This window comes from Xenopus laevis, chromosome 6S, assembly GCF_017654675.1.
Source record: "Xenopus laevis strain J_2021 chromosome 6S, Xenopus_laevis_v10.1, whole genome shotgun sequence".
In the NCBI taxonomy this organism is placed as follows: Eukaryota; Metazoa; Chordata; class Amphibia; order Anura; family Pipidae; genus Xenopus; species Xenopus laevis.
Genome location: NC_054382.1, coordinates 136,326,789 through 136,343,784, shown reverse-complemented (window position 1 = coordinate 136,343,784; position 16,996 = coordinate 136,326,789). Strand labels below are relative to the sequence as shown.

The window sequence follows — 16,996 nt, the reverse complement described above, 5'->3', positions numbered from 1 at the left end:
TATTATAGTCTGTAGTCATAAGCTCTTCTGCCCAGGATAAGCTACATGGAAGCCAATGGGCCGGGGTATCAGAGAAAAATAATGGACAATACCCTTGCTACTAGATGGCCTGGGCTTGTCTTAGTCCATGGAGATGGTGCAGCAAAACACAAGGGGGCAAATTCACTAAGATTCGTAGTTGCGCCAGGCGTAACTTCGCCGCACTTCGCCAGGCGTAGTTTCGCCAGCGCTTCGCAAATTCACTAAAATCCAAAGTTGCGCACAGGGGTAGCGTAAGGTTGCGAAGTTGCGCTAGTGTTGATTCGCTATGTAAAGCGAAGTTACGCTAGCGAAGGCTAATTTGCATACGGCGCGAAATTCAAATTTCAATGGAGGAATACGTATCAGCACTACAAATGCCTAGAAAACCTTCAAATCAGCAAATAAAAATTTTATTTTGCCCTACACATGTGCCCACTGTCTAGGTAAGTTGCCATGAGTCAGGAAATGTAGGGGGGAAGGAGGGGAGCCCCAAAAATTTTTTCGATCTTTTTCAGCCTATCACCCATAATGTAGAAAACAGCGTTTTTTGGGACTTAGAAAAATTTTTGCCTTTTTTTGAAGCAATCCCTATCTACTCTATTGCGGTTCGCCAGGTCTGAGGTGGCGAAGGAAGTCTGGCGTAAAAGGTAGCGTTCAGTACACTGCGCAAGTTAGTGAATTTGCGTAGTTAGCGAAAATTTGCCAGGCGTAAGGGTGCGAAGTAACACTAGCGAAACTACGCCAGCGTTTGTTAGTGAATTTGCGCAGTAACGAAAATGACAAACGCTAGCGAAGTAACGCTAGCGTTCAGCGCTTAGTGAATTTGCCCCAAGGTGTATAGACCTCTATATACACTGTACATATCACACATCAGTAAGTTACACCATAAATATATACATTAGCCTATTGGGTGAGGGTCCCACCAACCCCAGCTTTCAGCCTGCACCACGGACGTGATTGGCCCTGGGGGGAGGGGTCAGGAGAATGTCCCAGGAGGTATTGCACATACTGCTGGGGCCCTATACAGGGGCCAATCTATTAAGCACAAATACATTTGCCCATTTACAATGTAACCATCTCTCTTCCTGCAGTACTTACCTGGCTCCTGTCCCTGCCCTTCTGCTCCACTTCCTGTGTCTATGATTCAAGCTCCGCCCTCCTCTAGGGGGTGGGGACAGTGAATATCAAGCTGACTGCTTTTCCATACATTGTCAGAATTTCAATGAAGCACAGGCTCCACCTATTGGTCAGGACAGGGCATTGCAGCATTATGGCAGCTTCTGACACCAGTAATGTCATTATATTTCTTCCCTGTTCCTACACCTTGATAAGCTCCTCCTTCTGCGCCGCAGCCCCTGATGCTGATATATAATTATCTCTGTCTCCTCTTTCTGAGCCGCAATGTTGGGTGCCCTCCTCTGCAGCCTCCCAACTCATACAAGAACATGTGGGGGGACTGGAGAAGCTTTGGGGGGAGGTATCTAATGATACTTGTGAGTGCAAGAATGGCAGTTGTGTAAGGCTGCTGTATGTGGCAGTTGGTGTGGCAGCTCTTTACAATAATACAAAATAAATGGACAACACTTTGTGTCCCATCTCACTGCTTTACACACGAGGGGGGCTGGGATCCCCTGGGAGTTTTGCTGGATGTGATCCCCCCAATACTAATAATGAATAAGAAGCTTCCCAGCTCTATGCACAAGTGTTGGCTTCAGCCCACAAACTGGAAGCTCCATCAGCAGTTATTGTCACATTATTTAATCCCTCTATGAACGGATCATATGACAGTTACTGAAAAAAGAAATAAATAACAAATGTTCTCTTTTGCCTGTGGTACCGCCCCAAACATGCAGCCTGGGACCATGTTCTGCTCATTATATATATATATATACACAGTACATGTATATGCAGGGATCTATTATCCAGAAAGCTCTGGAATACAGCAATGGCATATGCCGCAGGTAACTATGGAAACAAACCTTCATTTCTGGCAGAGCTGCTGTAACACTGCCATTGTGCCCCCTCTGATTGGGACCAATGTGTCGGGACTGCGGTGCTTCTGGGTCACTCATTTAGTAGTCCGAGGGCTCAGGAATTGTGGGTACCACATCCCAGGACCAGTACAGGGAAGAGTAGAACACACACATATACATACCTACACGCCTGGCACACACATATACCCACATATAAGCGGCCGCTGCCTAGAATGGAAACAAAGTGCCACGTAACACAGACATTGCCGTGGCATCAGTGAAATGCCAGGGAAGGGATTGTACAAGGTCACAATGATGGGGGGGGGGGGGTGACAAATATCCTGGATTTAGCAAAGCTATGAATGTGCCAACGTGGCCCCTCTGTATTCGCCAATTATTGTGCCCCATTGTGGGAACGTTTCTGTCGGACATCAATCTATTGCTTCTCCTGCTATAGAGACTGATGTGGCACCGGGTTGAATTGGGCCTGACAGTTAGTGTTACTGATTATTTTGGGAACATGCTCTCTGCGGAACTGTTACCCTGGCAACAGGCCGGGACCACCCACGTGAAACACTAAGGCAAATAATGTAGCAGAAAGGGACAATGGTTCTACCGCTCACAGTATTAAGCTCTTCTAAAGGATCTTGTTGCCCAATCCTTGCTGGACTCACTGGTCCCACTCAGTAGCCGGCCAGTAGTGCACGTGCCACTAATAGTCTCTCACATACATCCCAGGTCTTTGTGATGGATGACGAGACGTTCATGCATCATTTGTCTATCATTCTCCCCTCAGATTACTCCTCCATCTCATTGGCTGAACTTTGGTCCAAGTTGTGGTGGGAAGTCCAATCAGTTGGGTTCCCGGTGGTTATTGCCACAGCAGTAAAAGCAGAAAGGCCATTGGTTCAGCAGTCACTCCATGATTTCTGTACAAAATGGCAAGGCAGATGGTGGATGTAGCAATGGTCTCTACTGTACATGGAACATGGGGGGTGACCAAGTGATGAGATGTGGGGGGCGGCCAGACTGGCCAATGAGTAAGCGCCTCCTCTCTATGCCCTCGCCCCAGGGTGCCAAGTCTTTGCTTTGCTATAGGACGCCCTCCATGAAGCTGGTGTCGAGGTGCTGAATAAGGACTCGGATGAAGGACATCTCTTTCCGCGTGTTCTCGAAGATGATGCGGGGGTCGTCGGACTGGCATCGCAGGCAGTTAGGCGCCATCACCATGGCCAGATTGCTGACGTCCATCTTTGTGACAGTCACATTAGCAGGTTGCACAAATACCTGGAGGAGCAGAGAAGACACAACAGTCTAAGAGACAGCTAACGTCTGAGATCCAGCTGTAATGGACAAGCAGTAGTGACAGTATGAAATATCGGGGTGCACAGTATTACACAAGGTATCTGGCGTTACCTGTAAGAAGCGGATGAGGTAGCAGAGCACCATCTTGTTCAGTCTGGGGAGGGAGTGGACCACAGAGATTGCCGCCTCGGGGGTCTCATAGTGAGTGATACACTGTTCATAGAACTCATGGGGGATGAGCGGCTCCTCCAGCTCTCGGTACCACAGCTTGAGTAAAGATGCTGCAGAGAGAAAAAAAGTGGTAACGGTTGGATTATGTGGGTGCTCCATAGTATGGGGTGCCTTTGTTGTACTGAAGAGAGACCCCCCATCACAACATCTCTCCCTGTAGCCAACGGATGAGACACGTCCCAGTCAGGAAATGAACAAACAGTTCCACTGGGTGGCGCTCTACATCACTTATATGGCTTACAGGCTCTCCTGTTGGACCCCACAAATCCAGCTCATATCCATTTAATCACCCTGATACTTTAGATTGGATACCTCACCATGGAGGTGCAGGTTAATAAAGGTCCGACTCCAACACCCGATCCAATGTGCCCAGGTAAGTGTCTCTCAGACTGTAAAGGGCCTGCATTATGTTACCCCAAACACTCTGTAGCCAATAGCACCCACACACCCTTTCTTAAAGCAATGGACTTCAGGCCACCTGTCGATCAATCTGTTTTAGTGTCAGAGGAATGAACTGGAATTTGATTATTTTCCTGTGTTTTGTGAAATTGAAACGTTCATTGTTTTGTGGAAAATCCTGCTGTGAGTACAAAACAGGCAAATACCTGCTTAATATTGACAATGGGTGTCTGTGTCTCACAGTAATGTTGTTTCGGACCATGAATTCCCACCAGTGCTTTGGCTACACAGATCTTGCTGGCTCTTTAACTGACACTCACAGATCTTTGTCAGAATAATACTGAGACTGACAGAATAAACCTGAGAATGAAAATAATCCTGAGATTGACAGAATAATCCCGAGATTGACAGAATAACGCTGAACAAAAATCAACTGAGGGATTGCACACTCTAGTTAAAATTAAAAGTGTTTATAACATCAGAAGAAAAGGGGTTATAACAACAATACCAAAGTAAATAGCATCATTAGCCCGAATAATACTGAGACTGACTGAATAATACTGAGACTGACAGAATAATGCAGAGACTGACAGAATAATGCAGAGACTGACAGAATAATGCAGAGACTGACAGAATAATGCAGAGACTGACAGAATAATGCAGAGACTGACAGAATAATGCAGAGACTGACAGAATAATGCAGAGACTGACAGAATAATGCAGAGACTGACAGAATAATGCAGAGACTGACAGAATAATACTGAGACTGACAGAATAATACTGAGACTGACAGAATAATACTGAGACTGACAGAATAATCCAGAGACTGACAGAATAATGCAGAGACTGACAGAATAATACTGAGACTGACAGAATAATACTGAGACTGACAGAATAATCCAGAGATTGACAGAATAATCCAGAGACTGACAGAATAATACTGAGACTGACAGAATAATACTGAGACTTTGAATAATCCAGAGACTGACAGAATAATACTGAGACTGACAAAATAATCCAGAGACTGACAGAATAATCCAGAGACTGACAGAATAATCCAGAGATTGACAGAATAATGCAGAGACTGACAGAAAAATGCAGAGACTGACAGAATAATACTGAGAATGACAGAATAATCCAGAGACTGACAGAATAATGCAGAGACTGACGGAATAATACTGAGACTGACAGAATAATCCAGAGATTGACAGAATAATGCAGAGACTGACAGAATAATACTGAGGCTGACAGAATAATCCAGAGACTGACAGAATAATGCAGAGACTGACAGAATAATGCAGAGACTGACAGAATAATGCAGAGACTGACAGAATAATGCAGAGACTGACAGAATAATGCAGAGACTGACAGAATAATGCAGAGACTGACAGAATAATACTGAGACTGACAGAATAATGCAGAGACTGACAGAATAATGCAGAGACTGACAGAATAATACTGAGACTGACAGAATAATACTGAGACTGACAGAATAATACTGAGACTGACAGAATAATACTGAGACTGACAGAATAATGCAGAGACTGACAGAATAATACTGAGACTGACAGAATAATACTGAGACTGACAGAATAATCCAGAGACTGACAGAATAATCCAGAGACTGACAGAATAATACTGAGACTGACAGAATAATACTGAGACTTTGAATAATCCAGAGACTGACAGAATAATACTGAGACTGACAGAATAATACTGAGACTGACAGAATAATACTGAGACTGACAGAATAATCCAGAGACTGACAGAATAATCCAGAGATTGACAGAATAATGCAGAGACTGACAGAAAAATGCAGAGACTGACAGAATAATACTGAGAATGACAGAATAATCCAGAGACTGACAGAATAATGCAGAGACTGACGGAATAATACTGAGACTGACAGAATAATCCAGAGATTGACAGAATAATGCAGAGACTGACAGAATAATACTGAGTCTGACAGAATAATCCAGAGACTGACAGAATAATGCAGAGACTGACAAAATAATGCTGAGACTTTGAATAATCCAAAAACTGACAGAATAATGGTGAGACTGACATAATAATTCTAAGACTGACAGGATAATGCTGAGGCTGACAGAATAATGCAGAGACTGACAGAATAATCCTGAGGCTGACAAAATAATAATGAGAATAATGCTGAGACTTTGAATAATGCTGAGACTGACAGAATCATTGTTGTACCTGTTTGGTAGGTACATTATCATTCCCACTGCAGAGCAAAGTGCTATTTGGGAAGGGGTGCCTCAGAGAAGGAGGGGTGCTGTTACTCTCTGGTGGCTTCATGTAGCTGGTGCTTGGGAGGTATCTGGCTAAACCGTTTCTTTATTCCAGTGAGCAGAGCAGCCTTGACAAGGTTTCCCTGTTGCAGATCAATGACACTGACGAAGGCCACGGGGCGACAGATTAGTGAGTGTTTCCCATTGTTCCCTAATCTCTCCCATCAGGACATTATTGTTCAGCGAGGCAGAGATAAGACTCATTGGATCTGTCCTTTAGTCTATGAGTGTTCTTCACACTGGGGCCAGTGGGGCCGATACAAGATGATCAGCTGGTGCCTATGAATAATGACACACGCTCTCACTCCATATCTCACTCTCTATATCTGTCTCTCACTCTCTCTCCATCTGCTTCTCACTCTCTATATCTGTCTCTCACTCTGTCTCTCTCCATCTGCCTCTGACTCTCTCTATATATATATATATATATATATATATATATATATCTACCTTTCCCACTCTCTCTCACTCTATCTCCATCTGACTCCCTATCTCACTCTCTATATCTGTCTCTCACTCTGTCTCTCTCCATCTGCCTCTCACTCTATATATATATATATATATATATATATATATCTCTCCCTCTCACTCTATCTGCCTCTGACTCTCTCTCTATATATATATCTGCCTCTGGAAGTGGGGGTCCCTCAGTGCTGAGTATTTGGGGCTCATCCTCCACTGCCTTCTGTCACATCGCTTGCGCAGTCTGTTCATGGGGCTGCTGTTGTGTAAGTGTGTGTATATGTGTGTTAGTGTATATGTGTGTAAGTGTATATGTGTGTTAGTGTATGTGTGTGTAAGTGTGTGTATATGTGTGTTAGTGTATATGTGTGTGTAAGTGTGCCAGTATGAGAGCACCGTGTATGAGAAACATTAGGGGAATGTGCCCAGCTCAGACTGACAGGCAGAGTTTGAGGAGCTCCGGGGGACCTGGAGAAGGTACTTATAGAATTCCAGGTGGAATATTTCTGTTGGACTAGAATCCCTTTTGGATTGGTCTGGCTTGGAGTGACAGGAGCCCACACTTTGCTTCCATAGAGGAGGATTAGAGTGAGGACACTGTCAAAGCTTTCCTCACAGACAGTTCTTAACACAAACCATAAGCCCAAGAGCTGAAGATACTCATACTGTAAAGTGACTTGTCCTGAAACCAGGGGCCACACACGCGGTTGATCATACATGCAGGTGGCACACGTGAGACTGATCATACATGTGGGGGCACACGTGAGACTGATCATACATGCGGGGGCACACGTAAGACGGATGATACATGCAGGTGGCACACGTGAGACTGATCATACATGTGGGGGCACACGTGAGACTGATCATACATGCGGGGGCACACGTAAGACGGATGATACATGCAGGTGGCACACGTGAGACTGATCATACATGTGGGGGCACACGTGAGACTGATCATACATGCGGGGGCACACGTAAGACGGATGATACATGCAGGTGGCACACGTGAGACTGATCATACATGTGGGGGCACACGTGAGACTGATCATACATGTGGGGGCACACGTGAGACTGATCATACATGTGGGGGCACACGTGGAATTCTATGGGAAATGTGAGTATTTCTCTCTGTTTCTTACCAGGAACGTGAGGATCCTCCAGTCCCGTAGGGATTTTCCAGTGATCCACTTGCAACTTCAGGGCATTTACTTCATCAATATCCCCGGGGACCCTAAAAAGAGAACCGGTCACACCTCATTATCCCACATGAAAGAAGAACATTCCGTTAGTGTAGCCCATGTGATGACCCTCACTTGCCCCTCCTAACTAATAATACATTTTAACTGTGTGAGTCACTAGAAGACTAATTAATATATATATATATAACCCCCCATACCTGAAAATGCCTTCTGTCTGGTCCCCATTTAGTGCCAAGACCTCCTCGGAGAGGCGGGTTTGTACCCAGGGCAGCTGTCGGTCGGGGTACTTGTCCCTCTGCATACTCATGATATCCTGCAGGCCACTGCTGAACATGGAGGGGCTGAACACTGCATTCCTGGCGTGTTTGATCTCTTCAATATTTGGCTTATTCAGGCCCTGGAATGTGCAACACACACAGCAATTAATATCACTGACATGACAAATAATTCACTAGTAGGTGTAGTAGAGTCATAGAAACAGACCCAACTCTCATGTCATGTTGCTCTCACTCAAACCTGAAAGCTGTGTAACAAAAGGACCAATTGAATGGAGAGAAGAATGAGCCAAAATGGTACAGACTCAGCCAATGATCAGCTCCAGGAAGATGAAAGAAGGAGTAAACTTACCTGTGATACTGTTACAATTAGAAGTGAAGCTATTGGCTGAAGAGCTTACAATTGACACAAGATTGTTCTTTTTGGGTGTAGGGGCCACAGTCAGTTTGTCAGACACCCCCCAAACACTGAATTGAAGCCCCAGTACAGAGTGAAGCACAAGCATCATGATATGGGGGTGTTTGTTGGGCCTATTTATCCCTTTATACCAGGGATCATGGATCAGTTTCACTCCAAATACTTGTCATGTTGCCTTATGCCCAAGAGCAAATGCCCTTGAAATGGGGGTACAATGAGGCCAAACACCCCAGTAACTGAGCAACAACTTGGTTCCACACCAACAAGACTGACGTTATGGTCTCCCCAATCCAATAGAAAACTTGTGGGGGTGACACGGGGTGTGAGACAAAAGCAAGAAGCATTAGGAATTGTGAAGAGGTTGTTGGAAGTTGGTGGAGTCCATACAACACACAAACACTGTTACACAACTCAATATTCACAGCAACACAAACATCTTTCACTTGATCCAGTCATTGGGGGGAATTAACAAAAGTGGAGAGAGTTTATTGTTGGAGTAAAAGTGATGGTAAACTGGCGTGAAACACTTTCTCCACATTCACAAACAGAAGTCTCCCTAAATTCCCACTCAACCGACACTTTTCATTTTTTTTGTGAAAACCAGTTTTACTGACACTTTTATAAATTTGTCTTTCAAACAACAAAAGATAAAATAAATACGACATATTAAACGATATTTTATCCCATTATTAAAATGGAGTAAAGCTCAGTTAGTGTATTTTATATATGTAAAAAGTTTTTGTTTTGTTATTGAGGCTTTTACACGTATAGGGTTAGACACAAACTTGTGCCCTGACTATAAAGTGCTGATCCCTATTAATATGAGAATTAAGAGCACTGCATTAACCTCAGATATGCCAGTAAGATCACTACAGAAAATAGATTCAGAGCACTGCATTAACCTCAGACATGCCGGTAAGATCACTACAGAAAATAGATTCAGAGCACTGCATTAACCTCAGACATGCCGGTAAGATCACTACAGAAAATAGATTCAGAGCACTGCATTAACCTCAGATATGCCAGTAAGATCACTACAGAAAATAGATTCAGAGCACTGCATTAACCTCAGACATGCCAGTAAGATCACTACAGAAAATAGATTCAGAGCACTGCATTAACCTCAGACATGCCAGTAAGATCACTACAGAAAATAGATTCAGAGCACTGCATTAACCTCAGATATGCCAGTAAGATCACTACAGAAAATAGATTCAGAGCACTGCATTAACCTCAGACATGCCAGTAAGATCACTACAGAAAATAGATTCAGAGCACTGCATTAACCTCAGACATGCCAGTAAGATCACTACAGAAAATAGATTCAGAGCACTGCATTAACCTCAGACATGCCAGTAAGATCACTACAGAAAATAGATTCAGAGCACTGCATTAACCTCAGATATGCCAGTAAGATCACTACAGAAAATAGATTTAGAGCACTACATTAACCTCAGATATGCCAGTAAAATCACTACAGAAAATAGATTCAGAGCACTGCATTAACCCAGACCTGCCAGTAAGATCACTACAGAAAATAGATTCAGAGCACTGCATTAACCTCAGACATGCCAGTAAGATCACTACAGAAAATAGATTCAGAGCACTGCATTAACCTCAGATATGCCAGTAAGATCACTACAGAAAATAGATTCAGAGCACTGCATTAACCTCAGACATGCCAGTAAGATCACTACAGAAAATAGATTCAGAGCACTGCATTAACCTTAGATATGCCAGTAAGATCACTACAGAAAATAGATTCAGAGCACTGCATTAACCTCAGATATGCCAGTAAGATCACTACAGAAAATAGATTCAGAGCACTACATTAACCTCAGACATGCCAGTAAGATCACTACAGAAAATAGATTCAGATCACTGCATTAACCTCAGATATGCCAGTAAGATCACTACAGAAAATAGATTCAGATCACTACATTAACCACCAGCAAGCAGCTGCCATGCACCAGAATCGGCCCATTTCCAACTCCTGTTGCTTGTTTGGTCCTGGCTCATTGTGTCGGTTTGCCTTTATTATAAAGCAGCTGAACATCTCTGGGATTACGCAGACATATAATAATGATATAAATAAATATTATCAATAATGGGAGCCCCTGAGAGAAGGAGATCACCAGAAGGAACAGTGTTTATATATTGTAACTATACACATATCTATATACTTGTTGCCCTTGAGCCGGCAGTGCATTGTGCATATTATTTGTTGTGTAAGTGTTTGTGTATAGGGAGGGGTGGATTGGCTGTGAATTAAAGGCTAAATACAGATTAATGGCAGGAGGTAGGGCCCCTGGCACAGTGCACTCACCACACATAATAGGATTTATTTAGGGGGTTACAAGCAGTGCGGGGGGCAGCAGCTAAATCTCACAGACACAAGACTAAGCCTCATATAATCCACAACAGCTTTCCCTCCCTCTCTGACGCACACATGAAGGGGGAGACAGACACATGGATAATGCTGGGAGAGATCTGATCATTACAATTCAAACAGGCTTCAGAACCAATGAAAATTGTGGCTGCTAGTGTGAGCTGGTTACCATAGCGACAACATCCTGACTGAGGGAAGAGACAGAGGGATGGGAGCTACACTGAGGGAAGAGACAGAGGGATGGGAGTTACACTGAGGGAAGAGACAGAGGGATGGGAGTTACACTGAGGGAAGAGACAGAGGGATGGGAGTTACACTGAGGGAAGAGACAGAGGGATGGGAGTTACACTGAGGGAAGAGACAGAGGGCTGGGAGTTACACTGAGGGAAGAGACAGAGGGATGGGAGTTACACTGAGGGAAGAGACAGAGGGATGGGAATTATATTGAGGGAAGAGACAGAGGGATGGGAGTTACACTGAGGGAAGAGACAGAGGGATGGGAGCTACACTGAGGGAAGAGACAGAGGGATGGGAGCTACACTGAGGGAAGAGACAGAGGGATGGGAGTTACACTGAGGGAAGAGACAGAGGGATGGGAGTTACACTGAGGGAAGAGACAGAGGGATGGGAGTTACACTGAGGGAAGAGACAGAGGGATGGGAGTTACACTGAGGGAAGAGACAGAGGGATGGGAGTTACACTGAGGGAAGAGACAGAGGGCTGGGAGTTACACTGAGGGAAGAGACAGAGGGATGGGAGTTACACTGAGGGAAGAGACAGAGGGATGGGAATTATATTGAGGGAAGAGACAGAGGGATGGGAGTTACACTGAGGGAAGAGACAGAGGGATGGGAGCTACACTGAGGGAAGAGACAGAGGGATGGGAGCTACACTGAGGGAAGAGACAGAGGGATGGGAGTTACACTGAGGGAAGAGACAGAGGGATGGGAGTTACACTGAGGGAAGAGACAGAGGGATGGGAGTTACACTGAGGGAAGAGACAGAGGGATGGGAGTTACACTGAGGGAAGAGACAGAGGGATGGGAGTTACACTGAGGGAAGAGACAGAGGGATGGGAGTTACACTGAGGGAAGAGACAGAGGGATGGGAGTTACACTGAGGGAAGAGACAGAGGGATGGGAATTATATTGAGGGAAGAGACAGAGGGATGGGAGTTACACTGAGGGAAGAGACAGAGGGATGGGAGCTACACTGAGGGAAGAGACAGAGGGATGGGAGCTACACTGAGGGAAGAGACAGAGGGATGGGCGTTACACTGAGGGAAGAGACAGAGGGATGGGAGATAGACTGAGAGAAGAGACAGAGGGATGGGAATTACATTGAGGGAAGAGACAGAGGGATGGGAGCTATACTGGGGGAAGAGACAGAGGGATGGGAGTTACACTGAGGGAAGAGACAGAGGGATGGGAGTTACACTGAGGGAAGAGACAGAGGGATGGGAGTTACACTGAGGGAAGAGACAGAGGGATGGGAGTTACACTGAGGGAAGAGACAGAGGGATGGGAGTTACACTGAGGGAAGAGACAGAGGGATGGGAGTTACACTGAGGGAAGAGACAGAGGGATGGGAATTATATTGAGGGAAGAGACAGAGGGATGGGAGTTACACTGAGGGAAGAGACAGAGGGATGGGAGATAAAAGAAAGAGATTGGGGCAAATACCTTTTTGGCTCCCATGAGGGCGGCTTTCTGGAGCTTGTGGTAACAGTACTTGGCATACATACTTATTGCCACTCCTGAAAGAGAAAGGAACACTATTAATCCCTATGTCCCAGACTCACACTCGCAGTACAGAATACTGTGTTGTGGCCCCGAGTTGTGAGACAGAGAGAAAAAGAGAGTACAGCCCAGATGATGTCAGCAGTTCAGCACTAGGAGTCCGGCCATAAAGCGAGACTGAGCTGCTGAAAGTCACATTACCCCTGATGGTGACAAATAACATTGTACGGATAAAGGAAATAGTATCCACATTGTACATTAGGAACCACTATCTGCTCCCAATTCAACCTTTTCTGTTTGATTTCAGCAGAAAGATTCTCACTGGATCCACCCAATGTTTGGCTCCTCCCTCTGTTCCCCAAAACAGGAGAGGAACATAATGGAAATGCAGTAACATGGCAAGGGGGGTATAGAGCACCATAGTGCCAGCGAGACTCCTGCTCCAACCAACAAGAGAGCGTCTTTGCAAGAGAGTGACAGTCAGATACACTGCACCATATATATATATATATACTGTATATACTGTATATACACACAGACCTTCGCACCATTCCTGCACATAGTAACTGTATCCATGTGCCCTCCTCACTATGTACTATACTCCATAATCCTGATGGGGGCACGATCGATCTGATCCATTCATATAGTTCTGACTGATATGGGTGTAAAGGTGGTACAGTGGTTCTGAGTGATAGTTGTGTAAAGGTGGTACAGTGGGTTCTGAGTGATACTGGTGCAAAGGTGGTACAATAGGTTCTGAGTGATACTGGTGTAAAGGTCGTACAGTGGGTGCCCTCCTCACTATGTACTATACTCCATGATCCTGATGGGGGCAGGATTGATCTGATCCATTCATATAGTTCTGACTGATACGGGTGTAAAGGTGGTACAATGGGTTCTGAGTGATAGTTGTGCAGAGGTGGTACAGTGGGTTCTGAGCGATACTAGTGCACATGATCTGGGCCCATTTTCAGTCTAAGAGACAGACCTGTAACAGGCAAAGAGAGACCTGCGTGGGTCTGTTAATCCATGATCCAACCCAAACCCACATTGCAGGCTCCCCAGACACCCCATTTACCATTTCCTCAGGACATAAGGAGCAGCTTGAGACTTTATATTCCCTGAGAATGAGTGCCCCCCACACCCAGATCACACTGCACCCCCTCCCACCCCACTCAACTCAAGCAAGTCTATAAGTCTGGCACGGGCACAACTCTGGGGGCACAGTACCATAGAGACATATGTGGAGACTGGCAGAATGGGATAAAACAATTCTGTGACAAAGCCCACTCTTTGCAACTTAAAGGGGCCACACAACAAAGGGTTAAATACATATAATGTTTGTTTAGTTTGTAAGGAGTTAAAATAAAATGGCCAAGAGGAGCCGAAGTAAAGGAAGAAGTTTGGGCAGGAGGCAGATTAGTAGTTACAGGACCAGACACTGTCCTTGTATATCTGACCAATGGCACAAAGTATCCAGTCCATTATTTCTATTTCAGGATGATTTTCCCTATGAACTGACTTTGGGCCCAGCAGCAACACAGGGGCTTAATCACTGAAGGAGCAATTAGTAGGGGGAGAAGATGGGCCGTATGTGTGACTAACACTAGGACCCTGAGGATGTTCATTGCTGGAGGTTGGGGTTATCCCAGGGTTTGGCTGGGGAAGGTTATAGAGAACATAGAGCCAACTCCAGCCCTACAGCCTGACGGAGCAATGCAGAGGGGCCGGGGAGGATCAGAGGTTACACTGGGGCAGGAGTAATTCATGTATTCAGGCCAAGGAGGAGGAGACCTTTGTACATTGAGCCCCAGTACAATGCAGCACTCCCTGAGGGTTAGTAGATATGTTGTGCTATCTGGTCACACACAGGGAGAGTTGTAGTTCAGCTGAGAATAACTCAGAGCAGAGGAGCAGGTTGGAAATTGTTATAGCGACAGGCAGCCACTAGGGGGAGCTGAATGGACCCTACCATCATGCTCTTCAATATAAGACTTGGATTTCTTTCGGACTTTGCATTTCTTCTTATTGTTCCTTTCGAGAAGATCTTTAATGTGCAGATTCACTGGGAAACAAACAGAGCCATGAACACCAGCAACACACACAATGGAACACGCCCAATGGAACGCGCCCAATGGAACGCGCCCAATGGAACGCGCCCAATGGAACGCGCCCAATGGAACACGCCCAATGGAACACGCCCAATGGAACACGCCCAATGGAACACGCCCAATGGAACACGCCCAATGGAACACGCCCAATGGAACACGCCCAATGGAACACGCACAATGGAACACGCACAATGGAACACACCCAATGGAACACACAATGGAACACGCCCAATGGAACACGCCCAATGGAACACGCCCAATGGAACACACCCAATGGAACACACCCAATGGAACACACACCCAGAGTGGGGCAAATTGTACCCCAGACCCGCCTCCTACATTGCACCAATACCCCATCCTGATCCAGGGGTACTGTACCTGAGGGGGTACCGTGTCATTAGAGCCCGGGGCTTTGGCTACATCTACTGATTAGCATCCAATCACGTTTAGGCAGAGGTATAATAACATGGAGAAGGGGCTTGGGTAGGTCTAGTGATTACCATCCAATCATGTTAGGCTCTGACATGTGACCTGCTATACACAACGTTTGAGGGCATGACCTTGGGCAGGTGCTTATGCCACTGGGGATACCCCAAATGTTCCCCACAATTGATCTTATGGAAATAACACTGTTGTGCATGTGAGTTGTACAGACGGATTCCCTGGGGGGCCCAGAGGGTGCAATATAAAGTACAGGCTGTAGTGCCCCCACACTGACATTCATGAGCAGATGATGCCGGTGTAGTTCAATGTTGCCAGTGATCCTACAACCCTGACTGTGCAGGTTCCGCTGGGGTAGGTCGTACCATTATTACATTATTGTTATTATTATTATCTTGGTCCCATGTGCAGTGTAAAGAGATGAATGGCAAGCAGACATACAATGAGCGGCTCACACAGTATTATCCTCACCAGTCACCCTGGGGCTCCTGGGACCTGATTAATAAGCGTCTTGGCAAAACCAGTCAATCCAGTTACCATTGTATTCTGAGCTCCTCTATAGAATATCTCAATGCACCTCCCTAATTACATTCCAGCCCCTCTCACACTAATCCACACTAATCCCACGTTGCTTTAATCCCCCAAAGCTCTCAGCTCCATTAGTACTAGACACCCCCAAATCACAAGGAATTACAGTCACATTCTTATGTACAGCCATTACTCAACACAATCTGTATCCCGTTTACCTTCTCCCCACTCATTTGCCTCTCTCACCTTTAATTCACCTTTAATTCAGTCCCAGGGGCCCCGTGGGACACAACTGACCTGCTGACTCGGGATAAGCAAACGTTAATTAAATACACTGAATTGACCCACTGTTACACTGGCAGGAGACAAATACATGGCATATTGGCTACAGACATGGGCATTTAGCCGCTAGGTGGTGCTGATGGATCTGCCCATGTGACCGGCACACGTTCAGTTTAGTGACAAAACCCACACGTGCGGAACATAACCCTGCCCCTAGTGCCACTCATATTTACTGCACAACATCTAGTGTTTCTGTTCAGTCCTGGGGAAGAGATCATTATAGTGCCAACATATTCTGCAGCATTGTACAGACTTCTCTGCCCCACTGAACTTGCTATATAGGGTCCCTATCACATCCCCATCAGTCCTTGTCACAGTGAGCTTACAATCTAAGGTCCCTATCACATTCCCATCAGTCCCTGTCCCAGTGAGTTTACAATCTAAGGTCCCTATCACATCCCCATCAGTCCCTGCCCCAGTGAGCTTACAATCTAAGGTCCCTATCACATTCCCATCAGTCCCTGCCCCAGTGAGCTTACAATCTAACGTCCCTATCACATCCCCATCAGTCCCTGCCCCAGTGAGTTTACAATCTAAGGTCCCTATCACAGCCCCATCAGTCCCTGTCCCAGTGAGCTTACAATCTAAGGTCCTATCACATTCCCATCAGTCCCTGCCCCAGTGAGCTTACAATCTAAGGTCCCTATCACATCCCCATCAGTCCCTGTCCCAGTGATCTTACAATCTAAGGTCCCTATCACATCCCCATCAGTCCCTGCCCCAGTGAGCTTACAATCTAAGGTCCCTATCACATTCCCATCAGTCCCTGCCCCAGTGAGCTTACAATCTAACGTCCCTATCACATCCCCATCAGTCCCTGCCCCAGTGAGTTTACAATCTAAGGTCCCTATCACAGC

General features: G+C 45.7%; 1 protein-coding gene across 2 annotated transcripts in view; it reads right to left on the bottom strand.

Annotated features, from left to right (window-relative positions):
- Window positions 1–1,301: 1,301 nt before the first annotated feature.
- The window catches only part of LOC108719777 (rho GTPase-activating protein 39), a 39,717-nt gene continuing 24,022 nt past the window's right edge, over window positions 1,302–16,996 (bottom strand). Inside the window, exons 5-10 of one of the 2 annotated variants that reach the window (XM_041568231.1) lie at window positions 14,690–14,782; window positions 12,661–12,734; window positions 8,094–8,293; window positions 7,837–7,928; window positions 3,411–3,580; window positions 1,302–3,281 (exon numbers count right to left, since the gene is read on the bottom strand). In XM_041568231.1, the coding sequence (XP_041424165.1) occupies window positions 3,087–3,281; window positions 3,411–3,580; window positions 7,837–7,928; window positions 8,094–8,293; window positions 12,661–12,734; window positions 14,690–14,782 (824 nt within the window). In that variant the 3' untranslated portion in view covers window positions 1,302–3,086. The remainder of the gene's footprint in view (window positions 3,282–3,410; window positions 3,581–7,836; window positions 7,929–8,093; window positions 8,294–12,660; window positions 12,735–14,689; window positions 14,783–16,996) is intronic. The other variant, XM_041568232.1, reaches the window with a different exon arrangement.